The 18,013-nt window shown below is 37.3% G+C and overlaps 1 protein-coding gene across 2 annotated transcripts in view; it reads right to left on the bottom strand.

Moving 5' to 3' along the window:
• Positions 1–2,162: 2,162 nt before the first annotated feature.
• The window catches only part of LOC127658351 (adhesion G protein-coupled receptor B1-like), a 115,686-nt gene continuing 99,835 nt past the window's right edge, over positions 2,163–18,013 (bottom strand). The window contains exons 25-32 of one of the 2 annotated variants that reach the window (XM_052147594.1): positions 16,357–16,455; positions 11,077–11,248; positions 10,871–10,966; positions 10,254–10,293; positions 8,268–8,917; positions 5,618–5,653; positions 5,385–5,543; positions 2,163–3,943 (exon numbers count right to left, since the gene is read on the bottom strand). In XM_052147594.1, the coding sequence (XP_052003554.1) occupies positions 3,749–3,943; positions 5,385–5,543; positions 5,618–5,653; positions 8,268–8,917; positions 10,254–10,293; positions 10,871–10,966; positions 11,077–11,248; positions 16,357–16,455 (1,447 nt within the window). In that variant the 3' untranslated portion in view covers positions 2,163–3,748. The remainder of the gene's footprint in view (positions 3,944–5,384; positions 5,544–5,617; positions 5,654–8,267; positions 8,918–10,253; positions 10,294–10,870; positions 10,967–11,076; positions 11,249–16,356; positions 16,456–18,013) is intronic. The other variant, XM_052147593.1, reaches the window with a different exon arrangement.

Here is an 18,013-nt window from a genome sequence, read left to right on the forward strand (position 1 = left end):
ATGAGCGACAGACGGGGAACACATATTATCTCATATTTTGTTCAATAAAAAATATTTCTTAAATGTATTTTAGCAACATTTTGTAAAAAGGTTATCTTTCTCAAATGCATGTGACATCAAATAAACAGAAGTCATATCAGAGATAATCCAACAGTAATTCAAAAGGAATCAGATTAGATTCCCTACAAATTTTATCTAAGGAATTACATTATTAATTACACTTTTAATTATGTAATCTGTAATCTGTAATCAGTACCAGATTACAATTCCGAAGTAATGTACCCAGCACTGATTGGCTCCATTCACTTCCATTGTAAGTGCCTTACTGTAACCCAGATTTTCAAGTTATCAAGTTAACACAGTTTTCTTTTAAGTCTGTATAACTATGATATTTTGGTGGAAACTATTCAGCAATGCAAAAGTTGAGTTATAACTGAAATTAGGTCTTTTAGTCTACGATCTGTACTCTGGCAAACAAGTTTGGCCCACCTATGCTCAGAATCAGAGGAAACAATTCAGTGTTTCAGAAAATTCAGAGAATTTGAAAATGCACATTTGGCTTGACCAATAAAATTCTTTTTCTCATATTTTGTTCCAAATTTTGTACTTCAGGCCTGTTGGATGTTTATGGTACAATGGCAATCATTCAAGTAAATGCCTGAAGGTGACTAAATAATCTCTTTATTTCTAGACAGACAGACAGACAGACAGACCGATCAGTGTTAAATGCAAATTATCCCAATATCCCATTGTTATGACTGTGGGAAGCAGGAGAAGGCAGACTGATGTTTAGGATCCACACACAGTTTATTAATAAGCAAAAACAGAAATAAACAAACTCAGGAACAAACGAAAAGTCCACGATGGGAAAAGACTAAACTCAAACACAAAATACACACAGGTGAACACAGGTTGACAAAACATCCACCAAGGGCAGGGTTACGAACGAACGAACGAACGAACAAACGAACGAACGAACGAACGAATGAACGAACGAACGAACACGAGTGACAAAGAGTAAACATATGCACGGACATGAAACATCAGCATTCAACTTACAACGATAGACAAGGAGTGGAAAACACACAGGGTTTATATACACAGACACAGGAGGATCACAAACGACAAACAGGTGCAAACAATGACACAATAAAACAAACACAGGAACGTGACACCCATACATCCCTTTTTTGCCACATGCAAGATAAACATCCAGCAGTATTTTTTTGTTCAGTCTGTCTCTGCTCATTTTAGCATGCCTCATTAGCTTGAGGTGGTTTTAATAAGGATACCATGTTCTCCAGTGATTCACCACATGCTTTGTAGCACATCTCATCAGCCTTTCCTATCATCCTTTTAAAGATCTATTTAGATGTAACTTCAAATATATGTTGCTTTACAAAAAAAAAGAAGAAAAAAAGGCTTTAATGTGGGCTTGGTTATTGGTCCGAAACAGTTCACAATCTGAACTTGTCATGATTACTACATTTCATTTTTTAAAGGGACAACTTTGAAAACAGACGTCCTCATGAATTAATTAACTGATTATAAAAAATTAACCAATACAAAATAGACAAAGCCAGTGGGTTATGTTCCTTTAATTATTTGAAATTTCTCTGCTGTTTTTCCCCTCTTGGCTGTTTGTGTGTGTTTATGTTAAATTTTGTTTACAACATTGAACTAGATTGACCCTGTAACTGGATCACAAACCAAAAGAACTGAACATTTGATTGCTCTCTCTGATTACTAAAAAACAAAACAAAAAAAGAAACAAACATATTGGGTAAATAATGACATAATTAGGTTCGGGACACTGGCCTGCCCTGTGCTGACATGAAATTAATTTCCTACATTTGTAGAATGATCACATTATTCCTCCCACCAAATTCCTGTTACTGCAATCCTGATGTATTATCTTAATCAAATAATAACACACACTTATTTTCACCTGCATTAACAACTGAATAATTGCTCCTTGGTTGAAATTGAAACAGAGTCTGTCTGTCTGTCTGTCTATCTATCTATCTATATATGTCTGTCTGTCTGTCCATTTCCATTAACATTGTGTAGCCATTAGGCTTTTAAATGAGTTTCAAAAAGCCATAAATACGACACCTTACCATTTATTATATAGATATACTTTTTATTAGAAATATGACACATTCATTTTGTGCTCTGAAAACTGTACAATAACAAAGAAACCCCAGTGAATTTAAAAAAGGGAGCGTGGAAAGGCAGGGAGGGGAGGGTAAAAGAGGGGCAATGGTGAAGAATTCAGGCAAGAACGTATCATCTGGAGTGACAGTCAGTGATACGGAAAATACACACTGTTACATGAAGTTACAGAACACTGATATAGTCCAGTAACCCGATGAGATTTGGGGATCTCAGAATCGCAATAATATCTAGAATAATGATAACGATATTCCCCAAGCACAGTAAGAAAGATATTTGTAGGCTAAAATTCATTTTTGTAGAACTCTTTTGGAAATAATTACAATGCTGTACAACAGGACTCTTGAAGATTGAGTCTTGTGCTTTCTGTGTGTGCAACCACAACCTGACCAGAGAATATCACCCATCTGCAGTTTCACATATAAGACTATTTATAATATTATATATTTATTAATATTTCCATTTTCTTTTTCAAATATTATTCAGTACGATTCTTTCCAGTAATTCTGATGAAAACACCAAGGCTTAAACTTCAAGTAAATTAAATCATGTTGGTTTTGCACAACGAATGCACAAACCCACCAACTCTGGTCCTGTTAACTTCCTGCCAACTTCGTTACACAGGAATGCACTGGTAAGAAGATTACTCACTCTGATGTCACTGAGACATTGACCAACAGAACAGGCAACTTTAACTGCCGTCTTTAAAGCGTCCATGGGTCGGTGCGGTGCACGGAACAGCACAGTGTCTAAGTTGTGGGCGTGAGTGGCACTGCTGTGGGCGATCCTGGCTTGGAGGTGTCTTCTTGCCATGACAAGAGGGCATTTGATACAGATTAACAGTCATATGCAGATGGCTTCGGCACTGCATTGTGGCTGAAGGACAACTCAACGATCACATCGCTCCACAAACCCTAAGCGTATGCATGTGTTGTGTCACACTAACAACAACAAAGAGAATAATAATAATATTTATAATTATATATTTTCTTTTTCATTTGAATTATATGTTTCTCCTGATTCCTGCTGGGCAGTTTCAAAGCTTTCTGTAGTTTTAGGTCCAAATCTGTCATCCATAATGCAGTCTTTATAACCTTTAAAGGCAGAATAACTAATATGTGTAAGAAATTGAAGGCCACTCGCTAAGGCTCGTCTGCTCATTGCCTGAATTTCGGTCCTACCCTTCAGTGACTCACTCCCAAAGTTCCCATGGCAACATCCCAGAATTCCAAAGAGGGTCACCACTCGACTTGCCCAGTTCAGCCATTCTTGGTCATGCCAGATTATTACCATGGCAACAGGCTCAGACCTGCTTTTTCAAAAGAGTATGATTTGCTTTGACATTAAGGAAAAGGCCATTCCAGGATAAAAAGAAACAGAAAAAACAAATTGCACAGCCATATTTTCCATGTTGCTTTCTCTTTGTTTCTCTCACTCTTTCAGTGTCTTTTGGATATACTTTCTATTTGTTGTCCTGTTTTGTTTCACACACTTTTGCATACACATCATTCCTTCTCTTTATCCCTTTTCCTTGCAAGTAGAGTCTGTTCCTCAGAGTAGCACTGGTGGTCTCTCAGACCTCCGTCTGCAGGTCCATGATCTCCTGGCCCACCAGAGGGATGGTAGCACTGGCCTTCTCCCATTCCACCGCCTGCATCTCAAGGGGGGAGGCCTGCAGAGGTTCTAGCTCCTTACGCACCCATGATGGTGGGGAGTGGGTCTTCCTGATGCCCTCCCATACTCGCTTACTGGGGGTCTGTTGCTTGTCCTGGATTAATGAGAGGAGGATGCTAGGGTGAATCTCATAAAAACTATAAAGAAAGGTCTGTGTAATAATTTACCCCAAATCAAAAGTAAAAATTAAGAAATTATATTTTGCATAAGGATACTGAAGCCCATTTTTTTAGGTCCATTAAGTTTTTATTTTTTTTATTTTGGCATTATGACATTATACTGGTGGTAATCCCCCATCCCAATTTTCAGTACCATACTGTAATCCAAAAAAACAAAAAACATCTCATTCTGACTTCTGTACTGTACTAGTAGTTTAGGCATATTTTATTAATATATTTAATTTATAATGTAATGTTAATAATTATTATTTTGAAGAGTATAATTGTTCATATAAAATTATTAGTTTTATATGTTTATAGTTTTAGTTAAAATTATAATTATTATTGTTTTCATTAGTTTTCCTTTTATTATTATTCTTCTACCGCTTTGAGTCTATGGCAGCCCATAGAACTGCTTGCGGGAAAGTTATAAAATTTGGCACACAAATAGAGGATAGTCTTGATATATGTTACCACAGCAAAATTGGTATCTCTACCTCAAACCCTGTAGCACCACCAACTGCCCAAATTTGCTCTCACTATTATGTTAATAACTTTTGAACTGTGAGTCAAAGAAACTTAATTCTTCTTTCCTCTGATTCCTTGGCTCAAGACGATTCGATTGCATTCTATGATTTTCCGCCATTTAGAATTTTCTGAAAAAACTAATTTTCAAACTCGTCCTAGGCCGTTTGTCCGATTTGTATGAAAACTGGTCTGTATCATCTAGAGGAATTTTGAAAAACCATACTAGGGTATATTTGCGTAACGCTTTAGCGTATTTTTACCAAACTTATTATTTGTCATAGGCACCATGACTCGAGGGTGTCTGCTCAGTTTCAGAACCGTGCCACCTAGTAGTGAAAAAAGCAAATTTTTGCTTATAACTTCTGAACAGTTTATCATAAAATCATAAAATTTGTCTGATTAGATTAAATTACTTTTTCGAACTCCTAATACACTGTTCATCGGACTGTAACCAAAAACATGTCACAAAGCTCCTTTTGCTGTTCATGGTGCCGATAATTGGCTTGACCCTGGTATCGCTGCTATATTTAGTATTATTATTATTATTACTACTTATACTACTACTAGTAATGATAATAATAATAATAATATTTAGACAGGATTTAATTCTTTGAGTTTTAGAATGAGTTTTTTTTTACGCATTACAGTAATGAGATTGATTTTCTGTATTTAGAAGTGATTAAATCTAGTAATGAGAGTTTGAAATGGGAAATGTAAGGCATATATATATATATATATATATATATATATATATATATATATATATATATATATATATGTATTTTTTTGCCAGTTAACAGCAAATATAGGAATAGGGAAGTGTGAGGAGTAATAAATGAAGAATCATACACTAAGGTTGGTTTTATCACTGCCTCCTGAGGACACACTCCATCTCTTCCCAGCCTTCCCATCCACTGGAGGAGAGTCTCTGTCCTTCTCTGCATGATGCAGCTTCCTGTTTAAGTCCTGGAACATGTCCTGATGGCGCTTCCGTGTATGCATGATTTTCTGTAAGATACAATATGACTAAAAATAGTGGTATTCCTTTTTTTCTCACCATTATATAATGAGATTACACTCACCTCAAAGTCCAGCTCTGCATAGCGTGATTTTCGTCTCTAAAAGAAAAAATATGAAGAATGACATTATTATTATAAAGTTTCCAATTTGTAACAATACAGGAAAAACTGTCAACTTTGACAAAGCTTGAATGTCAGCATTAAGGGTTTGGTTGGATGCATGGATGGATGGATGTAGAGGTCTACATTCCCACAGAAATCCTGCAGGACCCGATTAGATTTCTTGTTTCGAGGCTAAATTCTTGAGTTGAAAATGGGAGCGGCAGTACTTCCATGAGATGCAGACGGCGGGCGGTCAGAGAATATTGATGTGGATATCTTTTTTATTATTATTATTTAATTCAATAATAATGTTTTTTTTATGACTTATTTATTTTTTATTAGAATAAACATAAAATATGACTTAAAAATGTGCATATACAGTAGTATGTTCATCAAATTATCCAATATTTTTGGATATATGGATATTTATACTTTGGAAGAATGGCAGAGCAAAGCGTGGACACACTGGCTGAGTTTGGAATGGCATAATACCCATACTGCTCTTACTACTTCTGCCATATGTGTGTATGGCAGAAATAGTATATGCTTTGAGAACAAATATGTCATCAAAGGATGTGAAACTGCGATTTGTAAAATGGTCAGTTTAGTGTTAAAAAAACCACCTCAGGCAAGTCAAATGGGTATAATTTCACATGTCATCTGATAATATTGCGTGCAGATCTCTAGATGGATGGATGAGTAGATAGATAGATGGATAGATGGATCGACAGACATACAGGCAGAAAGACATAACAAGCCATATCATTTTGACAAAAATTATCTCATGATTTACTTACACTTCTGGCATCCCAGATGTGTATGACTTTCTTTGTTCTGCAGAACACAAATTAAGATTTTTAGAAGAATATTTCAGCTCTGTGGGTCCTCACAATGCAAGCGAATGGGTGCCAAAATCTTGAAGCTCCAAAATCCACAAAAAGGCAGCATAAAAGCAATCCATATGACTCCAGTGGATTAATCTATGTGTTTATCATGATTTGATAGGTGAGGTTTGTGTGAGAAACAAAAAAAAAATGTAAGTCATTTTTTAATCATAAATTCTCCTCCCAGCCCAGTAGGGGGGCAATATACAAGAAGAATGTGAATCACCAAAAACGGAAGGTGAAAGTGAAAAATATTGATCTGTTTCTCATCCACACATATCATATCACTTCAGAAGAAATGGATTAAAACACTGGAGTCATCTGGAGTACTTTTATGTTGCCCTTCTGTGGATTTTGGAGCTTCAAAATGTTGTCACCCATGCAATTGCATTGTATGGACCTACAGAGCTGAGATATCCTTCTAAAAATCTTTCTTTGTGTTCAGCAGATGAAAGAAAGTTATACACATCTGGGATGGAATGAGGGCGAGTAAATGATGAGAGAATTTTCACTTTTGTGTGAACTACCCCTTTAAGGCAGACTTTGAGATGGCATAAGTGGTTGTGGCGTAATGGGCTAAAGCATAGAACTAGTAAGCAGAAGGTTGCCGGTTGGATCCCCACTGCCACCACCATTGTGTCCTTGAGCAAGGCACTTAAGGTTGCTCCTGGGGGATTGTCCCTGTAATAAGGGCACTGTAAGTCGCTTTGGATAAAAGTGTCTGCCAAATACATAAATGTATTGTATTAATTTTATATTGCATGTTTCGTCTGAGCCCCTGGCATGAGTATGCATTAAACAGCTTGTGACCTCATGGCCTTTCTTTAGCCAGTCTGTGAGCATCTGAGGGCATTCTGACACTCTATCTGAGCTGTGCTCGGCTGCAGCTGTGGACCTGCAATGCATTCTGGGAGCATGGCCTTAGGTGAGGAGAAATACATGCTTGTCATCTGCTCAATTTTAAAACATGAGCAAAATCGGACCTTTGCCAAAACTTTCCCTTTCCTATGCATATGCAAAGAGGCACAAAATATGTAACTTTCATTCATTCCTTCTTTTAATGCATTTAAAGTAATTTTTTCATGCTATTAAGTGTTTTGATGTGGCATCAGTTTTTGTTGAAACTAAGTGCATGTGCATTGCTTGATGTCAGCTTGTTATGTCTCCACGCAGACACTTCACTCTCCACAAACATGCATTTTCCCCTCTGCACATAAATTAGGACACTCACTCCCTTGTGGCAAATACAACAAACATTGAATTCACAGCCTTGTATGCAGATGGGTCTACAGCATGTCTCCTTGGACCAAAAACCAAAGTGGTACCACAGTAATTAGGAATAATCATGGCTGAGAAAAGAGAGTGCGCAAGACAACGATTTAAGAAAGAATGGAATGAAAAGAAATCATGATTTAAAAGAGAGGAGAGACACCTCAATTTTGAGCAATGTACACAGAGTTGATAGATGCACTCCACATGCACTTACCATCTTAGCACTGTTAGCCATCAAATGTTAATGGATCGTCATTTAGAAAGCAGCTCTGTGAGTGGGGCTTTGATTAATTTAAGCTGTGATTCCTACCATAAAAAACGTAATCCATGGTCTACATTATTTAGAAGACATGAAGTCAAACAAGCTTATCTAAAGTGTGGAAACAGGTGCGGACTATTATGGTGGTGCTGAGTACCTTAGGGTTTGTGATCACATGCTGATCATCATGACTTACCTCCAGAGAGCTCATAGACAGTGTGGAGATGGTTTCACTCTTAGACATCATGCCCGAGTTGCCAGAGTCCCCTGGCTCACATGTGTTGCTGTTCATCTGGGACTCACTGGAAATGTTCTGCACTGTCTGCACAGGGGAGTCCCTCTCCGAGCAGGAAACGCTAACTCGCTCTGTGGGAAGACTCTTCAGCCCAAAACCTGATACGGGATCTGCACCAGCAGTGTTGGCCAGGTGAATGAGCCTGGTCTGGGGTAACTGTTCAATGCTGATGTTGTACTTGGTGGCTTGGTCCTCCTTGCTGCCCTTTGCTGGTCTCAGGGTGTTATTATTGTTGGGTAAGAGTACATAACCCTGACCTGATCCTGCTCCTTCGGGTCCACCAGTGTCTCCTGGAGCTCCGTCCAACTGCTTGAAGAGCTCTCCGTCACAGATATAGATCGATTTGGCTCCAGGCAGCTCTGTGCTGACCCCAGCGATGGCTCCCTTCTCACGCCGCATGGTGAGCGTGTGGCTGGCATAGTCGGCAATGTTCTGCAGGTGGACTTTTGCCAAGCTGGCAGGAAGAGTATTGAAGTTGGAGCCTTTCTGCACTGTGATTTGCTGTGAAGCTACTTTCTCCTCACCTTGTAAGGAGGAACGTTTCAGGGTGCCTGCAAATCAGAGATATAAAGCCTTATTAGGTGAAAGGACAGGGGTAAATTTCATTGCCTTTTCACCTTCTGCCATGAGCTCAAATTTCGACATAATCTGTCTTAATAAAACTTTGCTGCATCATGAAACACAAACACATTCCAGAACTAAACAACAAGACCAATGGATGCTTTTGATGTACAAAAATGATTATCTCTTCACTTTCAGTAAATGTTTTGCCCATACAATGAAGGTGAATGTTGACTGAGACTCTCATTAGGCCTAACATTTCCTTTTGTGTTCTAAGGAAGAAAAATTTAATATTTGGGTGAGCTATCACTTTTATTTATTTTTTATTTAGGGTAAACATATAACAATAATGTATGTGTCATATTACCCTGCATTAATTAAAAAAAAAACAGTCACCACTGCTGTTATGGGTTTCTAATACAGCTGCTCAGGCATTGACAGTGAATTTAGCTTCTTTCTCTCTTCTGACTGCCGTAATCTGTGAAGTTGTGGAAACGTAATAGTGCTTATATATTTTTATTTTCCTTTTGGAGCAAATAGGACACAATATATATATATATATATATATATATATATATATATATATATATATATATTTACTGTGGTCTTCCATTCTCTGCTATAAAAGTTTATCCCACTATAGTTTACAACCTACTTCAACATTTTAAACCCAAAAGGGTCCATTGGTCGGTAATCATTTGCTGCACTTTGAAAGGTCAGCAGCAAACAAAGGCAAAGTTGAAATTGTTTAAACTCAAAGAGTTACGTTACAACCTTTGATAGCGCAACACTTTAGCTTGATGCTTCGCTCCATAGATTTCAATGCATTGGGAAGCATAGATGCCAGACATGTGAATAGGCCTTTAGAGTAACTAAATAAACAATCTGATGGAAAGCTTTATCCTTATTCCTTCACACTTCAAAGTGTGCAAAAATATCACTCTGTCATCACACAAGTCTCCATTTCCAGATGCTGGCTTGATATGTCTTTTGGACACAAATCCCATTTCCGATAGATATCAGAGAAGAAAGCTGCTATCTGATAATGAAATGTCGGGAGGGACTTAATTAGGACAGGCCGGCAGATCTGAGGCACAGCAAGGGAACAGACGAGTCTATTTATCTGCATTTTGCTGCTTGCCAGCTAGCAGATCACGTTCTGTATCTCCTTGAAGAAAATGCATTATGGGCCCTGTAATGTGGCACTTCTCTTGTCAAAACAGCAGGCTAGAGATCTCAAGGGGATGCCACTAAGTGAGTGGAGCTCTTTTGGAAGAACCAAGTCCCCTCAGTAAATCACTGACTCTAAATGATGTTGAAACTCACCTGAACGGCAAGCCATGTCCACATCCTTTTCAAAGTCAGTCTGGAGAAAACAGGGATAAAAAACACTGTTGTACCAAGACAGAAAGTTGCCAATTATGATTTGTGTGTAATAGAAAAATGAATTTAACCTTCATGTTCTGTTTAGATAGATATTCCAGTGTTTATGAATGGGGTTCCAGAGACCCCAATGATGAACAAGTAAAAATAATCACTGTAATTGCGAAATTATTTTCCCATCTTTAAACCTCAATTGTAGCACAAAAATAGGCATGAATCTTTCAGAAATGTGACAGTGACTTTGCTTCTGATTGGGGTCAATTTGACCAGAGCAAAAATCCAATAAAACATAATGAAACATATCAAAATAGGCAATAGGCAAGAACAAAATTCTACTGTGTGCACCAATCAAAAAACCTTAAGATGTGAAAGTCCTTAATATTTAATTCCCAAGTTCTTTGAGACCCCAAACAGAAGTATGGATGACATTTGAAGCATGTAATCAGGTTAAAAGTTCATTTTTTTATAATCACTTCTCTTTAGATTATAAAAGAAGTATCAACCTGATAATGTCTTAAGTACTGCATGCTTTAGTTTATTGTTATGTAGCAGCAAGTCACCATCAACTGAGCATGGCCGTTCTGGAAAGATCCTCCAGAGTCACCATTTCCATCTTCTTGGCGATCAACGACTCGACACTTCACTGCCTCTTGGACCTAAACAGATGTCAAAATCATGTCTAAATATCTTCATCTAAAATGGGAAAATCTACCTTTCAAAACAGATAAAAAACTGTAACACCAGGGTTTTGGACACGTCCCCCCACCTCTCTGCGTAGAATACAATGCACCATCACAATGACGAAGCCTTCAAGGGAATCAAAAACAGCAAAGAGGATCTGAAACAGGGCTGAACGGCGGTCAGTAATGGCCAAAACTGCCGACATCCAAGTGAGGGCCAGCAGTGGCAGTACAACGCAGGAGCTCCACAGTGACGCCCTACAGGATAGGTGCAGAATTATTGTTAGTAGGTGCTTAGTGCTCAAAGTATAGTATACTGTATCACCAATGACATTCAAAATGACAAAGAGGGCAAAACTAAAGTATAAATGCTTCTCTTTCTCTAAAGTGACTTCAGTTGATATTTAGATATGTTTCAGTAAGAGAACCACTTAATATCTATAATGCATATTACTGATTTCCTGGAGGTCAGATGAGTCTTTCACATGTATGAATCTGGTGTTTTAATAAAAGCATTAATATGTGAATCCACACAATTAACAGCTCAATATGTTTGTTCAATACAATTCTATACATGAGCTAAATTTGCCCTTTTTGTTGATTATACTCTGCAAAATATCAATATACTTAAAACAGGTAGGTTGATCACAGTTCACAGAATATGAAAACAGTTGCAACAGGTAAATAATAGCTAAAAAAATCCAAGAAAAAAGAAGCAATGGAAGATGGAAGAAGAGAGGGACAAATGTCAGGGTGAGAGATGAAGGCATGAAGACACACAAGTGGTCTTTAGAGAAAAACTCTCCATTGTTTGTCGATTTGGAGTTAAGGGCCAGCATGCTCGGCATTATTTTTTATTCCTCTCTTTATATAGTTTATTCTTTATCTGCTTTGGTGTTCTGCATTTATGACTATATAACACACAAAAACACACACAAACACACACACACACACATATATATATATATATATATATATATATATATATATATATATATATATACTGTATATTCTCCCATACAGACACATACAGTCTGATAAATGGCTTATATACTATAGATACCTAAAGACCAGCTTCACTTAATTGTTTATTGGCTTAACTTTAAAAAAAAATCAATACGATACACGTCTCAAAGACATCTGCTTAATCTCTTCTTGACATCTGAGACATGCTTATTGACAGATGTCTTGAGGACGTATTGCAGATAAGCAAACAATATGTCTTCCAGATGTTAATAAATATAAAATAGATGTCTGGGTGATGTACGCATACTTTCAGGGTAGATACTTTTGAAACCTGACATAGAGAGTCTACAGTACAGTTTGACTAGGAACAAATATACCATGATATTAAATCCTTCCAATATCGACCGAATCAGACAGATTTTAATAACTAAAGGAAAAAAAGAAAACAATTACGGGCAATGCTGAAATGGTTGCAGATTTATTGTGCATCCCAAATATACACAGTCTCAATAAAGACCTTGTTGTCTGAAGAGGGGATATACTGTAGCACTCTGCAAGCAAATCTAAATACAAACGTAGCCAACCCCAGACATCAAAACATATATATATATATATATATATATATATATATATATATATATATATATATATATATATATATATATATATATATACATGTACTGTATATATAACGTACAGTACATGTAAACCTCCTCGACCTTAAACCCTATTGTCTGCTATTGTATGTTTGCAAATTGCTGCTATTCACTGGCAAAATAAATATATATGAATATATTGCAGGTTTTTTCAAGAACAATATTAAACTTTGCCCCCTCTTCATTACTCTACTGCCGCCACACACAAATGTATCTGGACTAATCCTTCACAAAAACACATGCAGACACACATACAGGTCCGTCTCAAAAAATTAGCATATTGTGATAAAGTTCATTATTTTCCATAATGTAATGATAAAAATTAAACTTTCATATATTTTAGATTCATTGCACACCAACTGAAATATTTCAGGTCTTTTATTGTTTTAATACTGATGATTTTGGCATACAGCTCATGAAAACCCAAAATTCCTATCTCAAAAAATTAGCATATCATGAAAAGGGTCTCTAAACGAGCTATTAACCTAATCATCTGAATCAGCTAATTAACTCTAAACACCTGCAAAAGATTCCTGAGGCTTTTAAAAACTCCCAGCCTGTTTCATTACTCAAAACCGCAATCAAGACTGCCGACCTGACTGCTGTCCAGAAGGCCATCATTGACACCCTCAAGCAAGAGGGTAAGACACAGAAAGAAATTTCTGAACAAATAGGCTGTTCCCAGAGTGCTGTATCAAGGCACCTCAGTGGGAAGTCTGTGGGAAGGAAAAAGTGTGGCAAAAAACGCTGCACAACGAGAAGAGGTGACCGGACCCTGAGGAAGATTGTGGAGAAGGACCGATTCCAGACCTTGGGAGACCTGCGGAAGCAGTGGACTGAGTCTGGAGTAGAAACATCCAGAGCCACCGTGCACAGGCGTGTGCAGGAAATGGGCTACAGGTGCCGCATTCCCCAGGTCAAGCCACTTTTGAACCAGAAACAGCGGCAGAAGCGCCTGACCTGGGCTACAGAGAAGCAGCACTGGACTGTTGCTCAGTGGTCCAAAGTACTTTTTCAGATGAAAGCAAATTTTGCATGTCATTCGAAATCAAGGTGCCAGAGTCTGGAGGAAGACTGGGGAGAAGGAAATGCCAAAATGCCTGAAGTCCAGTGTCAAGTACCCACAGTCAGTGATGGTCTGGGGTGCCATGTCAGCTGCTGGTGTTGGTCCACTGTGTTTTATCAAGGGCAGGGTCAATGCAGCTAGCTATCAGGAGATTTTGGAGCACTTCATGCTTCCATCTGCTGAAAAGCTTTATGGAGATGAAGATTTCATTTTTCAGCACGACCTGGCACCTGCTCACAGTGCCAAAACCACTGGTAAATGGTTTACTGACCATGGTATTACTGTGCTCAATTCGCCTGCCAACTGTCCTGACCTGAACCCCATAGAGAATCTGTGGGATATTGTGAAGAGAAAGTTGAGAGACGCAAGACCCAACACTCTGGATGAGCTTAAGGCCGCTATCGAAGCATCCTGGGCCTCCATAACACCTCAGCAGTGCCACAGGCTGATTGCCTCCATGCCACGCCGCATTGAAGCAGTCATTTCTGCAAAAGGATTCCCGACCAAGTACTGAGTGCATAACTGAACATAATTATTTGAAGGTTGACTTTTTTTGTATTAAAAACACTTCTTTTATTGGTCGGATGAAATATGCTAATTTTTTGAGATAGGAATTTTGGGTTTTCATGAGCTGTATGCCAAAATCATCAGTATTAAAACAATAAAAGACCTGAAATATTTCAGTTGGTGTGCAATGAATCTAAAATATATGAAAGTTTAATTTTTATCATTACATTATGGAAAATAATGAACTTTATCACAATATGCTAATTTTTTGAGAAGGACCTGTACATTATCAAAAGATTGGTCTACATCATCTCAGATAATAAGGTTAGAACACCAACTAACGAGCAACAGGGTAATGATGGAGACCAGACCAGTGTCACTCATTTCAGTCTCACAGTCAATTCTTAAGATTGCTTTAGATATGCCATGGTAGCCAAGCAAAACTGAAACTGACAAAAAAGGCTTCTTTTTTATAGTCCAGTTGTCCAGCCAAATTGTCAAGCTGAATTTTTCCCTCTGAATCTGAGCATAGCTGAGCCAAACTTGTCTGCCTCAGAACAGATTGTAGACTAAAAGACCTAATTTTGGTTATAACTCAACCGTTGCACAGTAGCATAGTTTCCACCAAAATACCATAGTTATACAGTCTTAAAAGAAAACTGTGGTACTAGCCACCACTGTCATAAAAAAAATGGACTTAAATAAAATGACAGAAAGATTTTGAAAGCTTCTTGAAAGAAGCTTTTTGAAGGAGACCCCATTTTAATGTATCATAATTTTACAATAGTAACAATAAGGCTAGAAACATACTTTATGCAAATATGCGTTATCAGATGTGAGCGCTTGGCCACCAAATCGCCATTGAACATGCTTAAAGCAACATTCCGTGTTTAATACAAGTTAGCTCAATTGACAGCATTTGTATGGATTTTGTATGTAAAATGGATTTTGTCTCATCCCCCATTTTCTTAAAAAAGAAAAACTCTGGGTTACAGTGAGGTTCACAATGGAAGTGAATGGGGGCCAATTTTTGAATGTCAAAATAATGTTTTTCTAAACTATCCACAAAATGTAAAAGAAAAAATGTTAACATGATTTTAGTGTGATAAAATCACTTACTAACATTGTCTGGGTAAAGTTATAGCCAATTTTACAACTTTGTTGCCATGATGATGTAATTTCAACAACACCCAGAACTCTGAAATGACTGTAAAAATTTAAATTTAAACAACTTAACAGCTCAAATAAAATTTGTTTTAACAGAAGAATTAATGTAAGTGGTTTTATAAAATTATAAGCATTACATTTCTGCCTTTAAACCCTCCAAAATTGACCACATTCACTAAAGTGTCTCACTGTAACCTCAATATTTGCTTTGTTTTAAAGAAAAGGAGGGGTGAGTCAAAATAATTTTTGTGGTAATCAATATTATGTCACAAATGCTGTTGATTCAGCTTAACTTTTATTGGACACGGAATACTTCTTTAACATGCATTCTTGCGTTGCCATGGCGGAAACAAACCTCAAAACTCGGTGCCATTACACTGGATGTGTTAATATTCTGGTAAGTTTCTATAAATATATTGACTTTATCTTCCTTGCTCAGCAATATTCTTTTCAAAATTTTGCTCCGCCATGACAGTAGTTGAAAATGGTGAGAATACGCACCATAGGAGTGGACAACTTACACTAAGCTATAGTACCCCTTGTGGCAGCATTGAGAATGCAACTCATACTTGCGTTGTGTTATGATTGCAGTCAAGCTTGCGTATCTAGAGGCATCTGCGTTCACGTACTTGCATAGAGAATTTTTAGGTCTTAACTATATAAAACAAGGTATTTTGGCAGTTACCATGGTACATTTTATGGCCTTTTAAGGCTGTCAGCTGCAATGACATACAGTAAGGACACTCACACACACATACTGTATGTAGTAATCCAAGGATTGGCTCCTATTGCAATCTGCATGATTTAGCACAGTGACAGCATTAAAGCTCTGTCTTTGTTATTCATTTCATTACAGCCAGGAGCAATAGCAGGGTGAGGGAAATGAATGGGGAGAGGAAACCAGAAAAGAAAAAGAAGGTGTGAAGTAGAAAAATGCAAAAAGAAATTAAAACAGAACCGAAGGCAGAGCATCAAAGACTTGGTAAATAATTAGCGGGACTAACATGGCGTTACTGGTAGCTGTGGTGGAAACGTCAGCCGATGAGATAACTCCGCACTTGGCACATTTGAGCGTCATATTGTACAGTGGCACTGTCATCTGACTGCAAAGTCAAATTAACACACTGAGATACACATGTATGCTGACATATAACTACACACATACACTCTCACCCACATACAAAGGCACAATTCAGGTTTCCATTCAATTTAATTTGAATTAAATTAAATTCAAATTTAATTTACGTGAAAATACATAATTTCACAAAAAAAATTCACGAACAAAACAGCATTTAAAAGAACAAAAGCGAATTTGATGCAAAATGGAATTGGAAGTTGTAGCCACTGGGGAAGCCATTTTGGCTCTTTTATTATATGTAATAAACTTTGTGGTTAAGAGGTTGCAGACACAGCACTCTTAAGGACGTCATGATTAATAGCGATCAGAGTTGTGTAAGACAGTTCAAGGAGGTCATACTGTATTAGCCAATCATTTTGAATACAGGCTTTGGCTCTGGCATTTCAGAATGACCAGGGCAACATTTACAATGCTATGCGATAATATTGGTCCACTGGTTAGTCCAGTTTTAAGCAAATTATTCAGTCACATTACTTTTTTGATGCACCAATAGAAAATTAATCGTAAAGTGTTTTCATCGTAGTTTATGCACATGTCTTTGAATTGAATTAAAAAGAAAATCCATTAAAACACCATTTTATGCGCATTTAAGAAATTGTATTCGCAGCTTGGTGTTTCCATCCAACATTATTAATGCATTATCCCAAAATTTGCATAAAAATTTGTGAATGGAAACACAACTATATACACCTGTACACACGTAGATACAAAGATCTAGCTCCTACAGAATCCCCTATCCAGCTCTCACTCAGGGCAGATCTCTGCCAGGGCTATGGGAAAAGTGTGGGAATGATGGAAAATGCACTGTCACATTAGTTTTATTTCTCAACAGGCCTGATTGCACATGTGGGACAAAGAGGTATATATGCAACGCATGTATGTATGGATTATCATAATTTATTTCAACTGACAGCCTATGTGAAAATACATGGCAATGTTCATATCAATGAAATCAAAGTGTTCTTTTGCATTAGCATGCCATATGGAATTTGTTTGATTTAGGCTGTGAGTAGTTTATCCATCCCACTCTGAATCTGTCTTTGGGCCCTGGAGAGAGACATGGCAACTCAAAAAAGCTGGCTGAGAAACATACACAAACATTAATTCGTGTTGACAGCCGAAGATCATGCATTCACAAACTCTAGCTAAATCATAGTTATTTTAGGAGACATATCCTAAGTCATTCACAACTATAACTGCCAAAATGCTGTGTGCACCTGTCTGAACTTTTCATATATCTCTGTGGCTGCAAGAGATATATATTTTTTATATCTCTTGCAGTATGCTATATTTGTTTTTACATTTCATGTTATTCCTGTGATGTTTTGCAGCAGAACTATTTGTTAAGTCTGTGGTAATTTTTTCAGTGCTGCATTACTGTAATGTTACCTTACAGACAAAAAGCATCTTAAATATGCTTTTATCGAGGCTCTCAAGAGCATTTTAATATTTGCAGACAGCTAATGAAATCAGAAACAAATATGCAGACTATGCTTTCCCTTTTTTAGTATAAATGTCACAGT

Source organism: Xyrauchen texanus, chromosome 17, assembly GCF_025860055.1.
Source record: "Xyrauchen texanus isolate HMW12.3.18 chromosome 17, RBS_HiC_50CHRs, whole genome shotgun sequence".
Classification (NCBI taxonomy): domain Eukaryota; kingdom Metazoa; phylum Chordata; class Actinopteri; order Cypriniformes; family Catostomidae; genus Xyrauchen; species Xyrauchen texanus.